We start from the raw sequence: 22,513 nt of genomic DNA, 5'->3' as shown, positions 1-22,513 counted from the left end.
TGAGGAACAAGACTGAGAGTGGATCTTGCCTGGGTTGTTCTTTCCACAGAAAGGACTCTAGGAAAGGATGAACCTGGGGTGAAAATTCAGGGCTGACTCCTGGTAATTCATTCCTGCTAGTGGAATAAGGGGATAGGACGGATGTCAGAGGAGCACCATTTAATGCAATTAAAATATTTCAGCTGCCATGTGAAACATGTGAGACTTTTCAGTGTTCTCAGAAGCTCAGTAGGATGACACTGAGTGTTGCATTGCAGTTTATAACAATCCCGAGATTAATTCCTGACTCAACCTTGTAGCTACTTTAAACCATTGGACAACATGGGCTGCTGAGTAAATCCATTTTGCTCATTGGCATGCGATTCTGTTCTCACCCTTTATTTTACTCTTCCTTATTCTACAGCTCAGAACACATTTACAAATATGCTTCTGTGCCATCCCAAAATGCACATGTGACTGTAGATTATCCATCTATCTTTGAAAACCTAACCCTTTTTTTAGTCCAACAGCAAATCAGGAAGCGGCTTTGGATGCTATTTCTTTTCCTTTTAAAGCTCGAATATACCAGTTCAGTGGTCGTGTACTTCTCTTTCATTAAATTCTCTTCTTTCTGCCAGTTTTTTGTTGTTTCGGGGTTTTCTAATAGTCATGCTGTATTTGCCTTGGTTTGCACTCTTTAGTGATCATAGTATCAGTGGCCACAAGTATGGCCATAAACCCTTAAAGAGACTGAGATCCGTGACATGACTGTGAGAGAAGGGCAGTGTGACATTTGCTCCCACACCACTGAATGTGTAGCCTGGAGGAGATTTTTGGTGTGATTCTGCTTTTGTTGCTGTTCTAGATAATAGTCCTTAAGGCACAGTGAATTTAGCCTGCTTTCTTACCCTGTATTGCTAATGTTGGCAGATTTTCAAGGAGCTTCTGTCTTTGTGCCTGGATGTTTACAGTCAATCTCTGCTCTCTCTCTGTCTGATGAACATAGCACTCAAGCATTGCCAGGAGTGGGGCTATGGATTGTGAAGGCACCTCATGTTGAGACTGGTGTCCCAAGGAGCTGGCTCATGAAAATGCCTGCCCTGGGCATGGCAGGTGTGCAAGATCTGTGATAAAGTCTTCATCACCAGTGGTAACTGGACAAATACTAGCAGACCTTTCCCAACCAGTGCTCAATCCAGGATTCAGCACCGGTTCTGGCTGTTGACAATTATACTCTCCCTGTAGCTTCACTTAGATGTGGTATTTGTCACAACAAATCTAACCTGTTAAAGAGACACTGCTTTTTCACCCAGCGGGGATACCTTCAGTGACAGATAAAAGGATTTCAGTGTACAGTAGATAATGTCCTTCAATTTGTTAAATTTCCCAACTGCTTTGGGAGCCTGTGGGATGGAAGGTGTCATAGACATGTAAAGAGCTATTATTCATCCTAAACTGCTCTGCTTCATTTTCCTTTTTTTTTTTTCTTTTTTCTTCTTTTTTAAAGTATACTTTCTCCTGCATTTTGTTCAGTGATCTGTTGGTTTCTTTAATTCTCCACATGGAGTTACTGCCATTAGTTCCTTAGCCTAGGACCTTGACCTTACCTACTACTTCCTTAGTTACTTGAGCGATCTGTTTCCAGTGACTAATTTTAAAGTACTGATTTTCAGTGCTTTTTATTCAAGCACGTAATGAGTTTAAGCATGTAAATGCAGTTCATAATACTCAGTGAGTCCAAATACTTTGTCTGGTTGTATTCACTTGAATGATTAACAGTATTTTCCTATGTCCCAGGATTAATTACAAAGAGCTGAAATAGAAAGGTCTGATGAAGAACTAATCCTGGTGTAAGTGCAGCGAAGAGAGCTGTGTGAGACATGAGTCCAGTAAGTCACTAGCTGGAGGCTTAATTGCACCTAAACTCTGTCATTCATGAAGCCAACTCAAACCATCAATCAAAACCCTGTCAGTCTAAACATATCTGAAACTTGCAAAAGTTTGCTTTAGTTGGCATTTAACTTTCCCTTCTTATTCAATTCTTAGCTTTAATTTGAATACCTCACACAAAATGGGGTTCATTTTGAGTCCAGCTCTGCGAGGTATTGTGTGTGGTGGCCTGACCTCAGAGAAGTTTCAGCTCCAGCTTGCAGATGTAGGAGTGAACAACAACACAAGCAAAGTAAGCAGTTCCTCAGAAAGGACACCTGAACAGTTCATCAGGTCTCTCATTGTTTCAGAGAGCAGCATTTCACATTTCTGTAAGTAGAGTTAAAAAGGGAACCCATCTGTGGATGTTAGAGGGCTGATCATTCCTCATGGGGCTTCTGTTGCCTTAACAAAAAATTAAAATGTGTTAATGATAAAATACGTTATCAGCCAAGAAATTATGAATCTACAGGTCCTGAGACTACAAAGACAGTATATAGTACTTGTGAAACTGTGTATAAATTGTCCTCTGAAAGCCAGTGTTTATGGAAAAAGTTGCAAGGTTAGCAAATACTTGATGTCTCGTGATACATATAGGACATAAATCGTAATATTTTTAAGGGCAATAAAGGTAATCTAATGGATCACATCATTCAGGTAATAGATGCAATGAACAAAGAAGAAAAAAGCTATGTAACTGTTATGATGTCTGAAATAGGTGTCATTTGGTGGGTTAGAGCTTGGAGCATATAAATCAAAGGAAAGAAAAATGCAGCTTGCTTCCAAACATATCTGCAGCTCCCAGATCACAGAGGCTGACCTGAAGTCAAAGGCTGACCTGAAAAATAAAGCATGATAAACCAAGGTACAGTTGCCTATGAGAGCAGCTAATACCGATCCTGTGTTTTACTTGTCATCTTCACAGGAGGGAAGTTTACTTGACTTGTCAAGTCAGATAACTGAAAGGAAATAAGGTGGCTCAATAAGGAATGAAAGCCAAGGATGAAGTAATAATGATCAACAGACAGTACCAATGTCTGAACATTTGTTTGACAATGATATCATAATTTTGGCTTTTATAGTACAATGCATAACAGCATATTGTGTTTTCACTGAAGCACTTTTATTTTTCCTGTTCTGGCAGATTATTCATTTTATGATAACATGTCCATCGTGTCTTTAGTATATTAAATGCCAAAGCAAGCTCTGTATTGAAATCTAAGCCTGCAATTTAGGACGTTCTGCTGTATCCTTCAGCATTTTACAGATTATCTGTGGGGTATATATGTTTGCCATATTTGTAAGTTTTATGTCTGTAGTTTATTTCCTATCACCTTTAAAAACATCAGTTAAAAGAGCTAATCTGGGGGCAGAAATATTGTTAAGCTGTGATCATTCTCATGTTCCAGATAGAGGGGGAATATCATGTTTAATTTGCTATTTCTACTCCACACTCTACTACTTTGAGCACTTTTTCTCCAGACAAAGCTCAGTCTCACAAATCCTCTCTATTCATGTCTTTTAAAAGAGGAATGCTGAAACCAGTCTTGTTGAAAATATTGTCAATGCATTGGAAAGAAAAAATAGGGATAAAAATGTATCTATTTTTGTGATGTCTTTCTGGCCAGACTGCAAGAGAAAGAGGCTCTTGGACAGCATGCCTGCCATCAGATCCCTGCTCTTTTCATCACGTTTCAGTGCCTCTGGAGAGAGCTCGGCTTTACAAACATGACACCAACAAGATGCTGTAAGTACGAAATTCCTGTGGCCCAGTTGGTGCCGTTCACTTTACTTTTGTGGTTATACAGCATCTCCAGGACAGCAGATGCTCGAACGTTGAGGCACGTGCTGCAGATGAAATTTTGGTAATTCCAGGGTGAGTTTCTGTTTTTATACCCAGTCCCTGCTCCTTGACAGCCCCGCAAGAAACCCAGCTGTGGGCTCAGGCATGTGGCTGCTCATATTGGCAGCAGGGCAGAGCCACCCTAGCCATGGGGGTTCATGGGCCTTAGGGATGGAGCACAGGGCATGCAAAGTGAAAGCCAGAGCTGGGTTTGACCAACCAGGAGAGGTGGGGGGTGAAGGGGGTGGCGGTGGGGGGGCTTGGCTGCTGTTTTCAGCCACCTAGAGGGGGGGTTATGGGGAAGGCAGAGCCAGGCTTCTGGCAGCAAAAGCATAAGAGGACAGTGATGTGAATCGCTGTGAGGGACATGCAAGATTCACCCTCCCTCCCTGGCTGCCCACCCAAGACTGCAGGGAGCAGGTACGGAGCAGACAGAGTTCCACGGCACTGACTGCCTGACGATGCCCAGCCTCGGGAGTGGTACCCTTGGAGGCTTGAGGTGCTGCTGCGTTGTGCTGAGCAGAGGTAGCCAGCTGGGATGCTCTGGAAACAAACTCCTCTGGGCAGTCACCCTTAAAAAAAATATAAAATATATGCAATAATAACAAAACAAAAAGGCTGTTGTGGGATTTTGGGGGTTTTTTTTTGTTTGTTTTTTGTTTAAGTAATCCTTTGCACTTGAAACATTTGTGGTGGGACCAGTCAGGCTGAATAACGGGATCGGTGATTTGCTGTGGGTTAGTGCTGCGGTTCGATATGCTCCCAGAGCTGTCAGGCTGGGAGCGGAGGAGGGCTTGCTTGCGAGTGGCTTTTTAAACCCTGGGATTTCAGATGCTCCTCGTCATGAGTTCCAGCTCGGCAGTCCTGCACAGAGCAGATGTACGGAGGGAGGGGAGATGCTTACGGCTGAACCCAAAAAGTACGTGCCAGGAGGAAGGATTCAGAGAGTGGGAGCTGGGTAGGGAGAAGGGAAGGGTGCATTTCTCTTCTGCTTTGTTTTCTAAAGAGTGGTTTAAATTAATTTCTTCTCCTTTAAAAGGAAAAAAATATTCTTATTGGAGACGTTTTCATGTAATGAATTTTGATTTATTTCTTTGTGTAGCTGACCCAGCTTTCCCCAAAGGAAAATGTTTTATTTGTGCTCTTTTGTTTTGATTTTCAGGATAGATTTGGAGTTTTTGGCTGATGGGAAAAACTGGCTATGCAGGGGAGGGTGTAGCAGGTAATTGCTTATAGTGGTACTTGTTGCATCATCAAGATCTAGCTGATTAAACCTTAGTGTGATATTGTCATTAACAGCAGAAAAATTTAAATGAAAAGTAAATACAAATGAAATCCTAAAGCAGATTTCAGAGGTGCTATCCTTTTGGGATCTTATTAATGTAATAGAAAGTGACCTAAATGAAGTGCAGTTGTAAGGTTTGACAGTTGTTTATATATTTACCTAGAATTATTTGAAAGCATTCATAAAGAAAAGAGGATTTTGTTGTGCATTACAAATTAGTTATGATGATTTGGGGTAGAAGACTGAGATAGATCAGCAAACTAAATACTAAGAATTTGTGTACCCCTGTCCTCACTCCCCCTCCCAACCATGTATGCCCTGACCTTATAGCACTACAATACTTTGTATAGATTTTAGAATAGAAGATTTCCTCCTAAATCTCTGATAACTTGCCTGGAATTATTTTTTTTTAGCCAGCCAAAGCCTGGCATTCAAAGAAGTCTACCAAGAGTATTTGTTTCTTTTTTTAATCTTAAGAGTGGGGGAGAAAGGGCTATGGGAATGGTATGGGAGAAACTTAAGCTCGGGAAGGAAGCTGTGGATATCATCTCGTTGCAACAGGTCATTGTCCTGGAATAAATCAAAATGAAAAAGAGTCGGGGAAGCTTTTTGTAGAGACTGCTTAAGTGGCAAGTGAACAGGACTTTAAGCACATATCCCACAACTCCAAATTACTTAAATGTACTGAGTGTGTTCTGGAAGTGCTAAAGATCTTCACTTTTAATTGATTTTTCCTATTTTTACATCTTTCCCAGGGTGGCTCTGAGGGTTATATTTTTGCTGTTAAACATTCTCTAAACTTTCCTAGGAAGCCCAAGTTGTATTCTCTATCATTATTTACGTCCCAAATTTTGAACTAGTTCACATTCTCTGTTGCTTTCTCTTTCCATAAACTTAGCTTTAAAAAGCATGCATATGTGTAAATATACCTTGGTAAGCTATCAATAGGTTTAAAGTTGAAATCTTTCTGACATTGTCTGACTGCTTTCAGAGGTTGCAAATTATGCCCCCCAGGATGTCCTGTGCATTCAGTGTGCTGGGGTGCCAGCTTGCAGAGAGAGCGTGACTGCTGAAGATGCCCTGCTTAATCCAGCAGTCCTTAGCCAAGCACAGTTTGAAGCAGAATTCATTGCACATGCTAGACTGGGCCCAGAATAGAAGTGAGTCTCTCCATATCGTTGCAGGTGATTAAATGAGGCTGATAAGATTCCTGAACCACCACAGCATGTCAAAGCAAAGTTACTGAGATGAATCAGCTTTTGGTATCAATGTACCCGAGTTTCTCAGTAATTTAAACATAACAAGAAACACAGAATTGTAAGATGTTGCAGCTCAATACAAGCAAGCTCTCCAAGTCCTCAAAAATGGGAAATCTTAGTATACTGGTGCAATTGAATTGAAGGAGTTATTCATAATGCAGCTGAGAAGCAACCATCAGGCTGACTTGCACAAACAGATTGCACTCTACTAGATCACTTAGAAGTATGGCGACTAGACACTTGAAGAATTCTGGGATGAGGACAGATGTCACCCTGGGAAACACAGAACTAAAAAGATGTTCAAATGCCATACATAGCTTTGGTAGGTACTGGGACTTGAGAGCATTCTTAGCAAGGAGATAACTAACCAGTCAGAAATGCCTGATACCATCTGGTAGTCAGTAGTTCAATATGTGATGTGACACATGCAGAATGCATGGCATTGTACAAGTATGCAGATGTGGGCTGCTCTGCAGCTGGATCACTATGTATGCCTCTGGGGCAGCTTGGTGCAGTGAGGTCTGAGCCTGGAGTTACCGGCTCTTCTGCTGACAGTAGACCCAGCGAATGGTATCAACTGCTTTGTTTGACAGCCTCTGCAAAGTTGAAGCATACTTCAACTAGTAGAAAGCTAAAGAAGTAAGCCGATGGACTTCTCTGATGTTTGCCATGCAAATGCACAAAAGCAGTGTGAGGTGCTGGCATATTTAACAGGTAGCAGAGGATGCAGACCAGACTTGAATGCCAGGTGAGATATGTGCCTGATGCCTCTGGAAATTTACCAGCTGCCATCAGTATAGCTGTGCTACCAATGAAATGATTGGCTAAATGAAAGCAAGTCCACACTGACTGGATAGTGAAGTGAACATTTAAACACCTACAGATAGTCTAGTGCTAATAGAACAACAGGAAGCATCATGCTTTATTTGTGCCCTGTTAAGTTAGTAGTGTCTGCAAACGGACTTGATCTCAAGTGAGAAGGAAATTTATTGATTTTTTTTTAATTATAACAACAAAACTAACAGTGATGAACTGCTGTTAAAGTTCAATGCAAGTTTGTTGGTTTGTTTTGTTTTGTTGTGGGTTTGGTTTTTTGTGTTGTGGTTTTTTTTTTTTTGGGTGTTTTTGTGGTTGTGTGGTGTGGTTTTGTTGGTGTTGGTGTTTGTTGTTTTGTGTTTTTTGGTTGGGGTGTTTTGTTGGTGGGTGGGTTGGGTTTGTGGGGTTTGGGTTTTGTTGGGTGGTTTGTTGGGTTGTGGGTTTTTTTGTGTGGTTTTTTTGGTGTGTTGTGTGGTTTTCTCTTCTGGTAGTTCATCATGGTTCAGAGCTGATGATACAGAGGCAATGTAGGAGTTGCTTCAAATGCATCCCATATCTGGAGATTATTGTGAGAATGAGAGGAAGATGATGTTTCCTAATGCAGAGGTGCTGAAAATTCTGTTACTTTTCATAGTCTTGAAAAATGGTCTGCAGAATTAAAACAAGACACCACATAAAAACAGCTACGTCAGTCCTATTTTCAGTGTGCTACACATGGCAGTGGAGAGGGAAAGGATGAATCTTCTTCAGTGCTATATCACAGTTGCCTTGATGCTTCCGCAGATCAAAGTAAAGGCACTTGCTTTTGTGTGAGATATTGCTTCTTTCTCCAAGATGAGCACTGCCATAAGATAATTAAGTTTTCTGATACTGAAATTACTTTTAATATACACACCTATTCCCACCAAATGTACCAAGGCATGCTCTGTTATTTTAGCTTTTTATAAATCTGAGTCTTTTGGTTGCTGAAATTGATTTCCAGTTATGCCCATATTACAGTTCCTTATTAGTTTGCCAGTGCTGCTTCAACCTTCCTCTGAAATAAGTCTTAAGTACTGCAGTAGCTTGGTAATAGTAAATTGAGCTGCCAGTTTCACTTGTTCATTGCACGTTGGTCTGCTTGTTCCTTTAGTAATGCTAAATCTACAAGCACTTCACCCTCCAGGTGACTAGAATGGCAATGGTATCCTTCCTGGATGAGAGCTTGTTTTATTCTTGTTTTGGAGAGTTAAGGGAGGTTACCGCCAAATGCTTTCACTTGGCAATAGAGAGTTGCCTTTCAGTGCAGAGATGGATCTTGAATGTCTCTCAGTTTCCTTCTCTTCTCAGTTATCTCCATCATCTTCATCACCTATGGTGGCTAGGTGCTTTTTTCTAAACCGAGTACTTGGAGTATGTGGTGGGAATCTGTCAGACTGAAATATGTAGGCTATTAGACTAAACAGTGTTTCAGTGATCCAGTTAAATTCTTTAAAATAAATCGTAAAATATTTCAAAGCCAAGTTTTCATGATACTTAAGCATCTACAGTGCAATAAACACCAAAGAGTGCTTTCAGCAACACAGAAGAGTAGGGGTATTGCTACAACTGCAGTCAATAGGTGTAAAGTGCCTAAAAACCTCTGTAAGCCTGTCTTTTCATGTGGGACTTGAAGCCACAGTAGGAAAACTGTTACAAGTGAAGTGGAGCACTTACCACAGCCTTCCTATTCAGTATGGTCCCTAATTGAAATTAGTCTATGCTGTCTGGGTGCAAAACATGCTTATAGGTTCATTTGACTTTTGTTTGTCCCCAGTTCCTTGTGAAGGTAAAAGAAAGTAAGTAGGAAGATTTTCAATTTACTAAAACAGCATACCTGTCCTCAAATCACTGAAATAAGGTTTCATTTTACTTATGGCCTAAACCTCTTCGTTTTTTTAACTGAATGTTTAGGAGGGTTTTATTGCTGGCATCATGGAATATCTTAGGTCTAAAGGGTGGTTGTCAATTCTCACCTCCTGCTCCAAGCAGCGCTAACTTCAGTGTTTTGTAATTCTCTATGAATGAAGACTATGCAGCCTCTCTGTGCTCCTGTTTGTGTGCTTCACCAATCTCATTGAAAACTCTGCCTGATGCGACTGTGTCTGTTGCCTCTTGTCTGTTCACTGTGCACCCCTGGGAAGAGTCTGGCTCTGCCTTCTGCGCATCCCCCTTCCATGCACAGAGGAATATTAAATAAAAGCAAGCAGATATTACATGGAAATAATCCTCAGCTTAGTGTGATTAGATAGTTCTTTGATCTAAACAGAACCTGAATGCTACAGTGCTCATACTAATATCACAAACATGCTTGAAGTTAACAGATGGAGGATGTACCCTTCCTGTATTCCCCATGTTCTTCCCCTATAAGCATCTGTTGCCAGACACTGTCAGGTGTAAGATACAGGAATTCATGGACTTCTAATCTGACTACTTTTAGCAGTTTTCATGTTCCCAAATTTACATGATAGAATGATGCAAATGGCATCAAGAAGCTGGGGAGTTGCTTTAAATTGCTCTCCACCCCCATCCTACCACCCATGGCCAAAATCTCTTGTTGAAATATGGAAATAATCCTAGTTGGTGAAGAATATCTCCTGTTTCAGGCCTTCCATTAAAGATACATACTGCAGAAGAAAAATCAGTTTACTTATAAATAGGGAAATGTAGGGAGTGAGATGGGTTCTCTGGTAGAACTGCAGGTCTTTAAGGTCAGAGAGTAAAAATTGTAAATAAAATTTACTGAAATGTAGTTAATACAGCAAATATATTTCCACTATTATCATCGCAGTTCATCACTCATCACACTTCTTCAGAGATAACAATAGAAGAAAATATAAAGCAGAGAAACCAGCAGGAACCAAACTGCCATATTGACAAAAAATATTAGCTATGTGTATTGTTAAAAGTAGCATTAGCAAGACTACATAGGATTAGTATAAGTTATTAACATCTTGCCTTAACTGGTTTATTAGGATGGATGTTTTCATTTTGTAATCACCCTTTGAAAAGCTGATGTCAGCTGCTGATTCGTTTCTTTTTCCACAATCGTTAAAAATAAATGTATGTTTTCATGGGATCTATTTAAAATGCAGGCCCACCTCTCAGAGCGGTTTCCACACATGGGTCTTCTGGCAGCAGCTGAGTGGGTCTCCCCAGGAAGCAGAACAGACAGCAATGAAAACACTACTCACATTTTGACTAAATCCATAAAGCCAGGGGTGGCCAGTGAAGGAATTACAGAATCAACCAGGTTGGAAAAGACCGTTAAGATCATTAAGTCCAACCCTTACCCCAGCACTGTCAAGGCCACCACTAACCCATGGCACTGGGGGCCTCATCTACACGGTGTGTGAACACTTCCAGGGACGGTAACTCCAGCACTATCCTGGGCAGCCTGTTCCAATGCCTGAGTACCCTTTGGGGAAGGAATTGTTCCTTATCTCCATCTAAACCTCCCTGGTGCAGCTTGAGCCCATTTCATCTTGTCCCATCCCTTGTTCCTTGGGAGCAGAGACCACCCCCCTCCTGGCTCCATCCTCCTGTCAGGCAGTTCTAGGGTGCAATAAGGTCCCTCCTGAGCCTTCCCTTCTCCAGAATAACCCCCCCAGGTCCCTCAGCCATTCCCCATCACACTTGTGCTACAGGCCCCACACCAGCTGCATTGCCCTTCTCTGGCCCCACTGAAGCACCTCAATGTCTCTCCCTTAGTGAGGGGCCCAGAGCTGAACACAGGATTAGTGGTGTGGCCTCACCAGTGCCCAGTGCAGGGGGACAATCACTGCCCTGGCCCTGCTTCCACACTGGTGCTGGTACAAGCTGCTCATGTTCAGCTCCATCAAACAGCGCCCCCAGCTCCTTTCCCATGAGCAGTTTCCATACACCGTTCCCCAAGCCTGGGGTGTTGCAGGAGGTTGTTGTGGCCCAAGTGTGGCCCTTTGCCTTGTTGAACCTCATCCCATTGGCCACAGCCCATGGAATTGCTCTGAGTTATCAACAGTAAGGAAGAAAATATCCTTTATATATATATAAAGTCTAGCTGCCCAGAAGCCACATACATGTTCAAGCTCTTTGAAACCTCAGGGCAGGATGTTATATCTGCTGCCAGAGATCGGAATTCCAAAATGTGGTAACATGGTGCCAACATCCGTGGACAGGCTAGTGTGCTCCTGTTAAAAACAGCAACATGAGCATCACCCAGCAGTTGTGCTTGCTCTGCCTGAAGCCTGGCACTGCAGGAGTGGGAGAGGGCTTGATCCGAGCAGGTAATGGGTACTGCAGCACTGTTGCCGTCAGCAATTGTGAAATTGTTCCTGATGCATGGCACAGTGGGCTGGCTAGAGTGCCTCCATCCCAGCTGGAGGCATCCATGACTGGTGAAATGGGAGCAGCAGTCACCTGGCAGCCTGGGATGAGATAGACCAGGATGAGCTATAGAAGCTCAAAGGAGGTGGAGAGGAGAAGGCAGCTCAGGAGAAGAGCCCAGGTTGTGCCAAAGTGCTACAGTGCCAGGGAGTTCAGAGCACTCTCACCACTGAGGGGTAAGTATAGAATAAAGGGATTTATTTGTTTGGGGTGAACTTTGTGTGATTATTAAGGAGCTGCACTTAGCACTAAGATGCTCTGAGGGAAAAAAATCACCTAGGAAAATGTGATGTGTTAGAAGATGAAAATGTAAACATTTACTGTAGTGTATAAGTGATTTCTCCCTGAAGACTGCAGAATATCTTGTGTTGAAGGAAGTAACTGTGATGCCATGTTTTGTCTACACATGAGTTTATTTAATATTCTTTAATCCTCTAAAAATATATCCTGAGATTTCTGCATACTTTGTTGTTGCATTGCATTAACACTCATCTGTTCTCTCATGGCCAAATGGATATGCATTGAACTGAATGGGTATGCATTGATGTAGTGTTAGTATTGATTAGATCTGTTGAGCTTGCTGCCTGCCTAAGCATGCATAGCTTGTGTTGTAATTTGAGGTGCATTTGGACATAACATCAAATAATTCTGAAGGCATTTATGGCCCACTATACCTTCTGATAGTGGGCTTTTGTTTGTCTGTCTTTTCAAAAATGCTAAAGTCATGGTTGAATTTGGGTTTTTTTTTTAAGTTTTGCACTCTCAGGTTAGATTTGGATGTGTTTAAATGAACATAAAATTTCTGTAGAGGAAGATGTTGTGAAGACTTGGTTGGTGCTATTTGTCTTTATTATAAAAGTATACCAGTATTGCAACAGAAATGCCTTCAGGAAGCATACATTTGGTTTCTTGCTTTAAAACTTTCAGGTCTTATAATAAAAATCTGTTGCCTCAGTTTTATTAACAGAGATTAAGGAAGGGAAAAATATGTGCTAGGTACTTGCCAGTGCTTTCCCACAAAAAACAAGAGAGTAACACAGCGTTCATCCCAAGGTCGGGTTGTGCAGACGCAGTCACTAGAGTAACTTGCAAAACTTGGAGTAAACCCTTACATTTGCTAATTCCTGCCTAAGTGGTGCAGATAGTGCTTGAAGTGGAACACAAGCCAGATTGTTTTACAGCCGCACTTACTTTCATGTTTATTGTTTACTTTTTATTGTTGTATTATTATCATGTGAATAGTTTTTATTTTAATGTCTTATTAATCATAAAAAATTAGTGATTGATAACCCTTGCTTTCATTGAGTTATAAGGCTGGATAGATATGCAGGCATCTTGTTGAGTACCTTGTTGAATAACCAATATGAGTTCATATATATCAATATTCTCCTGATATTGAAAACTTTATCAGGTTTTGATGGTTTTCTTTTGGATTTTTTAAGAGATTTTTCTACCAATTAGCTATGTACCATTAGATTGCTTGCAACTATGAGAAGTTTAAGCACAGATACTGAGGACCTGAAAGAAAGCATCTTGTCAACAAAGCAGGGGCTGTGCTAAACATGTGAAATGAAGCATACATACCCCAAGTAAGTCTTGAAGTCAAGTACTGAAAGCTTTTTTCAACTGGCTGTTCATTTCATTACCAGTCCAGAAGCACTTGCTGGAATGGAATTAACTAGATACATATCTTATTATAGAAAAATATTCTTTTTTCCACAAACTTATGACCTCTGACTGGATAAACACTCATCTAAATCTGGAGCAGATGCCTGACTGGTACCCGGCTGCCTTTGCTGTTTGTCCTGTTGTACACAGCACTGGCAGTTCCTGTTCTTGTTTGTCACTTTTTGATGAACTGCATGAAATTCACAGTTCCATTTGCTTAACCAATTATCTTCTTAACTAAATTCATATGTGTTTGAGTGCCCCTGGCTTTGGCATGTGAACTGACTGGAATGAGCTGTGAAAGATGAGTGTCATCCAGAGACTGGTAAGAAAAGTGGCTTTTCCACATGTGGATGATCACCCGTTTGATTTGACTTTCTGAGAACCAAATTCATATGTACTTCCAGTGTGATGTTGTAATGCAGTACTTTTAACCAGAACAAGCACAGATGTTGGTTTGGTTTTAGCTGGGGTTTGTTTGTTTATTTTAATACCCAAAGGTATTGATATTTTCCACAAATTTTCATTTTAAATATATCATCTTTTTAAAAATGCCTGACCATCAGTAGTCACCATAAAGCAATAGTCTTCTGTTTGCTGATTCAAGAGTTCCTATGTACAATATAATCACTAAGCCCCAAATAATGTCATTTCAAACCAGATGGTGCTTCATACTGAATTACCTCTTACACTGACCATCACAGAAATTACAAGGAACTTGGCAAGTACTACCTACTATCTGGCACATGTGGGTTGTTCCTATCTCATCGTACCTAAGTATTATTTAGTGTTTTTCTTTATACAGTTACACTTGGAAATTTCAGACTTAAATGTTTTATACAGTAAAATCAAACTTTTACGTTGTAAATCCATGTAGCAGGTCAGCCCAACGGGGGCTGCTATGCGGTTAATTCACTCCCTTGTTAGTGTGCATTAATCCCGCATGTAAGCAGGCCCTTATTTAAGCTCATTTCAGTGTCATTTCCACAAGATGAGCTTGCATCCATGACCAAAATCAGAGTGTAAGTAAAGCTTTAGATACTCTTATATCCACCTAATACCAATCATACAACCCTTTCTGAGTTCGATCCAGTATTTTTTACCCCTGCATGCTGAAGGGAGCCTGCACTTGCCCTCCTTTTTTAACCACATTTTTTTGTCCTCTGCATTGCAATCTTTATTAAGCTTACTAGCTGGAAAACAGAAACAGATGGCTCTAATTATTTGGACATCATTTTGTCACTAAAAATCAAATTACAAAAGCTTTCACAGAGTAACTCTCCTCATCTGTTAAGTTTTCCGTCTTTATTTTGGGAGAAATAGACCAAGTTTATTTTTATATCTGGTGCCTGCATCCTTTGCCAGCTAGTTGAGGGACAGCTGTTAATTGTTTATTCTCTATTTGCCTGCAGATCTCTTAGTTTCTCTGACAGGAAAGCCGTCCAAGCTGCCATGTAGGTGACAGCATTTTGATGTTGTAGTCACATCACATATAAGGGTAAAGCCACATCATGATTTATATGAGTTGTCAAGTCCAACATCTTATAGAGCCAAAACTCAAGTGACTGTAACATTAATTTAAAAGGAGCCAAACAAAGTGAGTACAGAATAGGCAAGGATGCCAGAAACTGGCCCTGCTGCCATTACTGGCACCTTCATGGGCTGCTTGTTTACATTTGTGTTTTTGAGTCAAACAGTATAAATTCTCTTTGATAAAATAATTTCATTAAACTAGTGGAAATTTTCTAAATAAAACAGGCAAACCAGGTACAAATAGCTTCAAACTAATCAAAGTTGAGGTTTTCTGTTGAAATATATATATGCACACACATAGATGTGCACATTTATCTTCTTAGATCCAAATTAATGTTACAAATGGTGTTCTGGCTTTATCAGATTGCCACATTTCATGTAGGTGGATGCTTGCCACATCCTGTAGACTCAGGGTAACACCAACAGAGTGAATAAGGAGCTGTCTTTTCATTCAGATCTTAAAGTTGTTCTTGCTACTATTAATATTGCCGCAAAAGTCAATAGTAACTCCTCTGAAGGCAAGATCCCTTCTTCAAAGCCTCTGTAATCCAAACATTCCTCACTTTAGCTTCTCACTGAGATTGCAGGTTCTGTGTAGCACCGAGTATTTACTGCCTTCCAAATTCCACTCTGTAAGCATTAGTAGTTTATATTTCATCCAATATCACCAGCAAACTGTAATCTGAGTTTACAAATGTGCCACGAGGCATTTTCAGTTTTTGACATAGTTCATCACCCTTAACTGAATTAACAAAGCCAAAACACCCAAGTCAGAATCTCTTCAGCAGAGAGATAAGGCAAGACACCTTTGGGTGTGAAATTCATAGTGCATTTCTGAAATGAGTTTCTGCAACAGTGAGTAACCATATGGTGAAGTAAACCATAATGCATACAACAGGGAAGACCTACTTGCCCTGAATTAGACCTGTGTAATACTCCTATATAATAGCGTTCTATATAGAAGAATATAGAGGTATTTAGATGTAAATCCTGAGCATTCCTAACAGATAAGCTGGAAAGGAAAAAAAGAAAAAGGATCCTTACCATTTCTCCCTGGTTTAGCCTCTTTGGGATGCATTGCCAGAAATGAGGCAGGGTTCTGATTTAGTGCACACATGCTGCTAAGATTACATTTGAAGGAAAAGGAAAGGAGTTTAACATGGTTAACTTCTGTGCCCAGGCAGTCCTGCTCTGAAAGCATGGTGCAGCCTGTGCTTGGTGCCACTGAATGGCCACAGCTACATTTCCTTGCAGCACCTCCCTGTGCACTGCCTGCTCTGACACTACCTCTCGCACATTCTTCAAGGGTAAATGCTACACAGGGTGACATTTTGTCTTGCTGCCTAATTGCTGGGAACAGCAGTGGTAGCCTCCTGGTGCAGCCAGCGTCAGCAGACACTCCCTTTCCCTCTTTCTACTTCTAAAGTGATGTTAAATTTGGTGAAGTGTCATGTTGGTGGTAGCCATCCTATGACAGGTAGAGCCTGTCAGACTGATGAGAAGGCTAGAAGGCAACTTTCTGCATTGAAGTCATAGCTTTTGTACCATTTCCTACATCTTTTCAGCCCTGGGAGATTTTCTGTCAGTGTTTCTGTTCCAGACCCACTATTCTGTGGCTGCTCGGGCTGTGTTATGCATCTCACCCAGTGCTCCCCATCTCTGAACACAGCCCACCCTGAGGAGCACCCCCAGCTGGGTTGTCCAAAGATAGAACTGTTATACGAGGAGGGAGCTGTAGTGTGTGCACGTCACAGATGAGTGAGGAATAATAAAAAGCAGAAAGGAGAAGCAGCAGTATGGGAGATTAGGAGCTAGCAACAGGGAAAAAGAAAAGCTATTCTCACCATTTTCGAATGACTGCTTGAATTCTACCAATGGGGTGATAATTATCATCTTGAACCTGTTCTGTCACCCAGCTCCTCTCTCACAGACCAAAATCAGCTTTGTCTGACATTCCGAGCATCACTGAGCTGTGCACCAGAAAAATGCAGTAATGAGAAGCAGGTCCTTAGATGTGGCAAGTTGCCTGTGTGAGCACTCTACATGACTTAGCTGGTTTTGACTTGATCAATAAGCATCTCCATCAGGCAATTCACTCTTCTTGTTGATAACACTAATGAGAGCTGAGTGGATTAGCTGTAGGCTGCCCTTCTGCTGAGTTTAGCCAGTGATAAATCTGAATTTGTTTAAAAAGAAAAGTAGAGAGTTAGTGGGGGTTATTCATGTGCTGGAGATAAAGGGCAGTGAAAGAGGTGTTTAAGACTATTTCATATATTTGTGCTTACACAGGCAATGCTACGCTGCTGCTTGAACTCTGGTCTCCTACCTTTCCCATGGGGAATTCCCAGGTTTTGCAGCACTGTAAATTAGTGGATAGGGAGTTTGGGGGGACCCAGAGGACTTAATGTTTGTTAAAAGTGGGATTTGGTATCAGTGCTCCTATTAATACCAAACTCTGACGGGCAATTCCTTGTTGAACTGAAGTATTGTCAGGTAGCTCTGAGCCCTCAAAGTGCAGCAGTTACCGTGAGTTTTACGCTAGTACATCTGTGCCCTTTCCACATCATCATTGTAACTTTCTTAGTACTTTTTCCCAGTCTGTTTTCCCTGTTGTGCTTTTTAATATATGTACTGTTAAAGTAATGAAAGTTACTCGAGGAAACTTGATGGTAGGGGCTGTAAAAAGAACCCAGAGGTGTATATTTGATTTGCATGAACTGGGGAAGTGAATGCTCTACCTTGCTTCAACAGGCTGAGCACGTGTCTCCTGGAATAAGTGTCCTGAATGGGCTAAGCTTTCCTTTCCTCTGTTTTCCACTCAGGGTTTCAACATGGGCACCCAGCCACACACTGTGACCAAAGCAGAGATCCCCGACTATGTTCTTTACACCGTAGGAACATGTGTGCTCATTATTGGCTCCATTGGCATCATTGGAAACCTTCTAGTTCTCTATGCATTTTACAGGTACAAAAATTCCTTTTACAGTTTATATGACTGGCTTTAAGATTCACATCTTGCAAGAAGAGTTTAATACTTTTAATGATAGAAACCACAGTTTCTTAGTTACAGGCTTCTTCACTCACCCTGTAGAATGTGCAGAAATACTTGACAAAAACTGATACTCCTGGAAGGACCAGATGTCCTGGAAGGACCAAGAAAACAATGTGCTACATGAGATGAACTCATGCCATCAGTGTATTCCCTGCTTCAGGCTGATCATAGGATTTCTGTCAGTTTGTTTGCTCACTTGGCTTTGTGACAGTGTAATACACAGCCAAAGCTACTGCAGCTAGAGTATGCAAAAATCTAATGGAAAAAAAATAGGCACCTTCTGTCTTACACTGTGATGCTGGCTTTCAAAATCCTCCTCGCTCACTGCTTACTGTTATCATACCCGTTTTATGCAAAGGGGGCTCACAGTGCTAGAAACACTGGTGGGGTTATGAGCCAAGCATTGTTTTTTTATTCTTAAATATTTATGACAAATACTTTAGTTATTTTGAATAGCTGGCTTTTAGTATGAGGTAGAGAAGAAATGGGATTCCCTGCAACTGTAGATAACTTCATGTTTTTTGAATTGCAGCGCATGCTCTCCGTTTTTCTTGAAATTTCTTTGTTTAGCTGCTGTAATAAAATAATTAAATTGTCAAAGGAGGAAAATCTCCATAGGCAAAGGTGTGAACTTTCTCACCCACTTGATGCAGGCAGTTATGAGACCCAAGGTTTTCTTAGAATTGCAGCAGCATTGAGATGGCTTTTTCAATTAATTTTTCAGTATTACTTTATCTGCATGAGGACAGAAATTAATGCTCTCTGCAAATAGTGGTATTTTAAAGCAGATCAGAAAGGCCTCAGTTGTCAACTTTCTACACTAAAGGAGGTGTTTGAGGGAGAAGAAACAAGTATTTAAGATTACTGCATGCAGTTTGTAAGAATAGAGTTATTTATAAATCCTGCTTCTTCCCTGTATCTCACAGAGTATGCCAAGTTGCTTCTTTTTGCATTATATGTACCTAACTCTGTGAAAAGCCCTGAATTCATAGGCTAGATATCAGAGCATTTTACTTCACCATGCATCTAATACAGAGGTTGACATCGAGGGACTACTAGTTCACTGTTGCGCCTTCTCAGTATGTCCTTCAAAAGTGACAGTCTTCAGGTAGATTTGGGTGACATTGACTCACAGATTAACTTAACTTTCCTAGTGGGACATAATATTCAATGAGAGCAACAAGGGCATATTCAACCAAATAACCCTAAGTAAAAGTGAGAGGTTCTTTATTATGTTACCAGTATCTTTATTCCTCTTGGCCAGAGCCAAGGGTAACCTTGAATGCCAGCAGAAGGTTTCCAAGGAGGTTGTGACTCCAGATATCTCTATCAAGTGAGACTACATGAAGTGGTGAGATGCGGGGGAAAAAAAAACCTGGAAGTGATGTTTGTTTTCTTTGGATAAATTCTGCTTGCAGACTGGCTGCTGCTTTCATACTCTTTGTTCTGGAATTCAATGCTGCCTGCCCTTCTGCAGCCGAGAGCTTTTGTTCTCCCTTACAAGATGTATATGAGAAGTATTTATTTTAAATCTCTGTGCATGCTTTGCTTGTGCCATATCACTTTGCAAAGGGTCATTTAATCAGTGGTAATGTGGTGATTCCTGAGGTCAGCAGCTTTTAAAAATTCACCTAAAGGAGGTTCTTTGGCTCTGTGACTGCTTCAGATCCTGGTCTTACGTAGTCAGGCACTTGCAGTATTGCTGCACTTACAGGGAAATGCTCTTGTCCTGAACAAATTCGTATTTTTCAAGATAGCTAGAATTCTCCTCATTTTCAAGTAGAAACAACCCATTTTATCCTGCTTGCTTTTGTCAGTCGTCGTTTTGAAATAACTACATCTGTGGCTGCAGTAATTGCTTGATGATTAGCAATTGACTGACTGTAAGTAACCACTGGATGGTATTTGTTCATGCTAGTAAGCCAAGTTATAAAGTTAACTGTTCACTTTGTCTATTTGAAATCATGTTATTTCTTATGTTTTTAAGCAACAAGAAGCTGAGAACACCCCAAAACTACTTTATAATGAATTTGGCTGTGAGCGACTTCCTGATGTCAGCTTCTCAGGCACCCATGTGCTTTGTCAACAGCTTGCATAGAGAGTGGATACTTGGAGATATAGGTACTTTTCAACACTAATTTGTTTCTCACCAGCTCTATACTGCCTGCAGCCTATTTTAGTCGTAACAACCGTGGCTTGTGCTGTGGAGACAGCAGCACAAAGCTCTTGAGTGGCATCAGTCAGCATGATGGCAGGTGTTTTGCATTATATATGTCATTATTTGCTCTTATTTATTTTGGAAAGAAAGGAATCAAGATCAACATGTAATCTTCTCACCCTTTAGCTCGTAAGGGCAGATGCAATGACTGTAGATGGGTAGAAAAGTTTTATTAAGTAATTATGTTTTGCTGTATTTGTTTAAGAGGGAGTTATTTTTATTTAGAAATATATGCCAATATCCATTAGCATGCTTCTAGGAATCTCACATTTAATTAAGAGATTTAAATAACAAATTTAAGCTACTTTCTTTCCAACTGTAAAAAAACAAAAGTGATGCATGCTCAAATTATAGTTGAAATGTGAGTATAGCAAGTTCTTCAGAAGGATCAATGCTCTGCTTAGTGCTGCTGATCACATCATTGGGTGAAAATTTGCACCAAATAGTGGTCATGTATTGGTTGAGCAAACCCAGAGACCATGCATTATTTAACGGCACAGAAGGGACTCTTCTTCAGTTTGAGGATGTTTTTAGTTCTGTTCGTGCCCTTAGATAAGATCTGTGTAAATTATCATGCTGCCACAAAGTGAAGCAATTAATTTGGGTTGAGTGGCATTCGGTCCTTTATTGCAGGTTACTTATAAAAACTGTAGAAGTCTGCTTTAAGGTTAAATCTAGTGTTTTGACTGCCTCCTATTACCAGTGGGCTGTTGTCTATGTCCACATGGGTTGACACAAGATCTCAAAAAAATGAATGATAATTTGACACAAGTTTCTGAATCAAATTAGGGACAGTCTAACTACAAGATTCCATCTGCAATGCCTGAATGCAAGAAAGGAGAAAAACCCTGCTTCATTTAAAAGCTGACAGGTTTTTTAAAAGTGCTCCAGCTGGTCTTTTAACCATCAAATTTAAACCACTTCTACATTATTAAGCCATATAAACCAAAGCCATTGTTTTAAACACTCATCTGTCATTAGCAGACAGATGTCTGCTGCAGCCTGTTAAGATCAATATACTGGGCAATAATCCAGGAAAATGTAACTTTAATTAGATTGGATTTTATTTGAGGCAGTTTTCCATTAACAAAAGATTCCCAGTTGCAGCTCACAGGGGAGAGTAGGACTTGTTAAATACATATATTTGTATTTTATTAGTTTTTGTGGGTTTTCTAATGAGGTTTTAATAACCATGAAATCGTGAGACTAAGACAATCCTACTAATGGGAGAGAAGTACTGAGCCAGGAAAAAACTGTTAGGTTTTTCATGTCAGGCTCTGAGAGAAAACATGCATCTGTTTTAAGAAAATCACTGACATTGCCGTTTTCTGCTTCAGGCTGTGACTTGTACGCTTTTTGTGGGGCACTCTTTGGAATAACCTCAATGATGACTTTATTAGCTATTTCCGTTGACCGCTACCTTGTGATCACTAAGCCCCTGAAATCCATACAGTGGAGCTCAAAGAAACGCACCATGCAGATCATCGCTGTCGTGTGGCTGTACTCACTGGCATGGAGCGTGGCTCCGCTTCTCGGGTGGAGTATGTTGTCCGCTTTCTCTCTCTTCTGGTATTCCCTATGTGGCCTCTTTTAGCCTTGCTTGGGGTACAAAACAATGAGATTTTAATAAGTTATTGGGAGGATGCCTAGCCACTGCCTCATGATTTGTTGTCATGCCAAATATCTGTACGTGTTGCAGAGCAGACACCCTCCTCCCCTTACCCCAGGTTGTATTCAAGCAGAGCAAACTGCAGATGGAGTATTAGGTGTATATGAGAGTCTGAGAGTCAGGAGCTCCTCTCCACCCATGCACTCACATTCTCATATCACACGTATAATATGGCCAGCCTAGCTCTTGCAGACTATGTATATAGTACAGGGTTTATTTTAAGTGCTTAGTTGTTGGATCAGCAACTGCGCAAGCTTTGGATGTATGTGTGAATAATGTATTCTCTGTATTTCATAGGTTCCTATGTGCCTGAGGGGTTGATGATATCCTGTACATGGGACTATGTAACCTACTCCCCTGCAAACAGAAGTTACACCATGATTTTATGTTGCTGCGTGTTTTTTATTCCCCTGATAATAATATTCCATTGTTATTTATCTATGTTCCTGGCCATAAGACGTACTGGCAGGTAAGCAATGTAGCTGAAATAACTAAATTTCCCTTTTCTTGTATTGGAAGACTTTCTCGATTTCTTTAGCTGCAGAAAAATCTGAATCAAAAATTAATCCTAACTGAAACTGGAAATTAAGTGGCAGATCATTAACAACTGTGACTAGACAAGTATTTTTCTCAATGTAAAAGCTGGAATGGGTGTGTGTATTTTGGCGTAGGGGAAGAAGTCTCTGGTGTTTCTAATCTTATCACAATGTGCAGTAGTTAACAATACATCAGATAATTTGATAGTCTGGATTATTTGTATCTCAGATTTGCAATACAAGGAACATGGTCCTTGTGCATTCCAGCACAGTTTTCAGCATGTAGCAATGGGGGCATCATCTGCCTTTGAGCTGCTCTGTAAACATAACATTCCTCATACTT

General features: G+C 40.7%; 3 protein-coding genes across 10 annotated transcripts in view; 2 read left to right on the top strand and 1 right to left on the bottom strand.

Moving 5' to 3' along the window:
• SMARCAD1 (SWI/SNF-related, matrix-associated actin-dependent regulator of chromatin, subfamily a, containing DEAD/H box 1) overlaps positions 1-3,466 on the top strand; it is a 97,400-nt gene extending 93,934 nt beyond the window's left edge. For both annotated transcript variants that reach the window (XM_061360956.1, XM_061360955.1), the window contains one exon: positions 3,454-3,466. The gene's annotated coding sequence lies outside the window, so the exon portion shown is untranslated. The remainder of the gene's footprint in view (positions 1-3,453) is intronic.
• The window catches only part of HPGDS (hematopoietic prostaglandin D synthase), a 194,664-nt gene that overhangs the window by 52,897 nt on the left and 119,254 nt on the right, over positions 1-22,513 (bottom strand). The window lies entirely within an intron of this gene.
• LOC133216337 (melanopsin-like) overlaps positions 1-22,513 on the top strand; it is a 58,891-nt gene that overhangs the window by 14,320 nt on the left and 22,058 nt on the right. For 4 of the 7 annotated variants that reach the window (XM_061360968.1, XM_061360967.1, XM_061360973.1 and 1 more), the window contains 5 exons: positions 3,537-3,655; positions 17,518-17,660; positions 19,735-19,868; positions 21,303-21,506; positions 21,932-22,103. In XM_061360968.1, the coding sequence (XP_061216952.1) occupies positions 17,527-17,660; positions 19,735-19,868; positions 21,303-21,506; positions 21,932-22,103 (644 nt within the window). In that variant the 5' untranslated portion in view covers positions 3,537-3,655; positions 17,518-17,526. Of the gene's footprint in view, positions 1-3,464; positions 3,656-4,913; positions 4,974-11,525; positions 11,675-12,938; positions 13,084-17,517; positions 17,661-19,734; positions 19,869-21,302; positions 21,507-21,931; positions 22,104-22,513 lie in introns of those variants that run through there. The other 3 variants (XM_061360972.1, XM_061360971.1, XM_061360970.1) reach the window with 3 other exon arrangements.

This window comes from Neopsephotus bourkii, unplaced genomic scaffold (assembly GCF_033783945.1).
Source record: "Neopsephotus bourkii isolate Nb327-2 ecotype Australia unplaced genomic scaffold, CSIRO-AGI_Nbou_v1 NB_1037, whole genome shotgun sequence".
Taxonomy (NCBI): domain Eukaryota; kingdom Metazoa; phylum Chordata; class Aves; order Psittaciformes; family Psittacidae; genus Neopsephotus; species Neopsephotus bourkii.
Note: the sequence above shows the minus strand (reverse complement) of the source record. Positions and strands in the feature narration are given on the sequence as shown.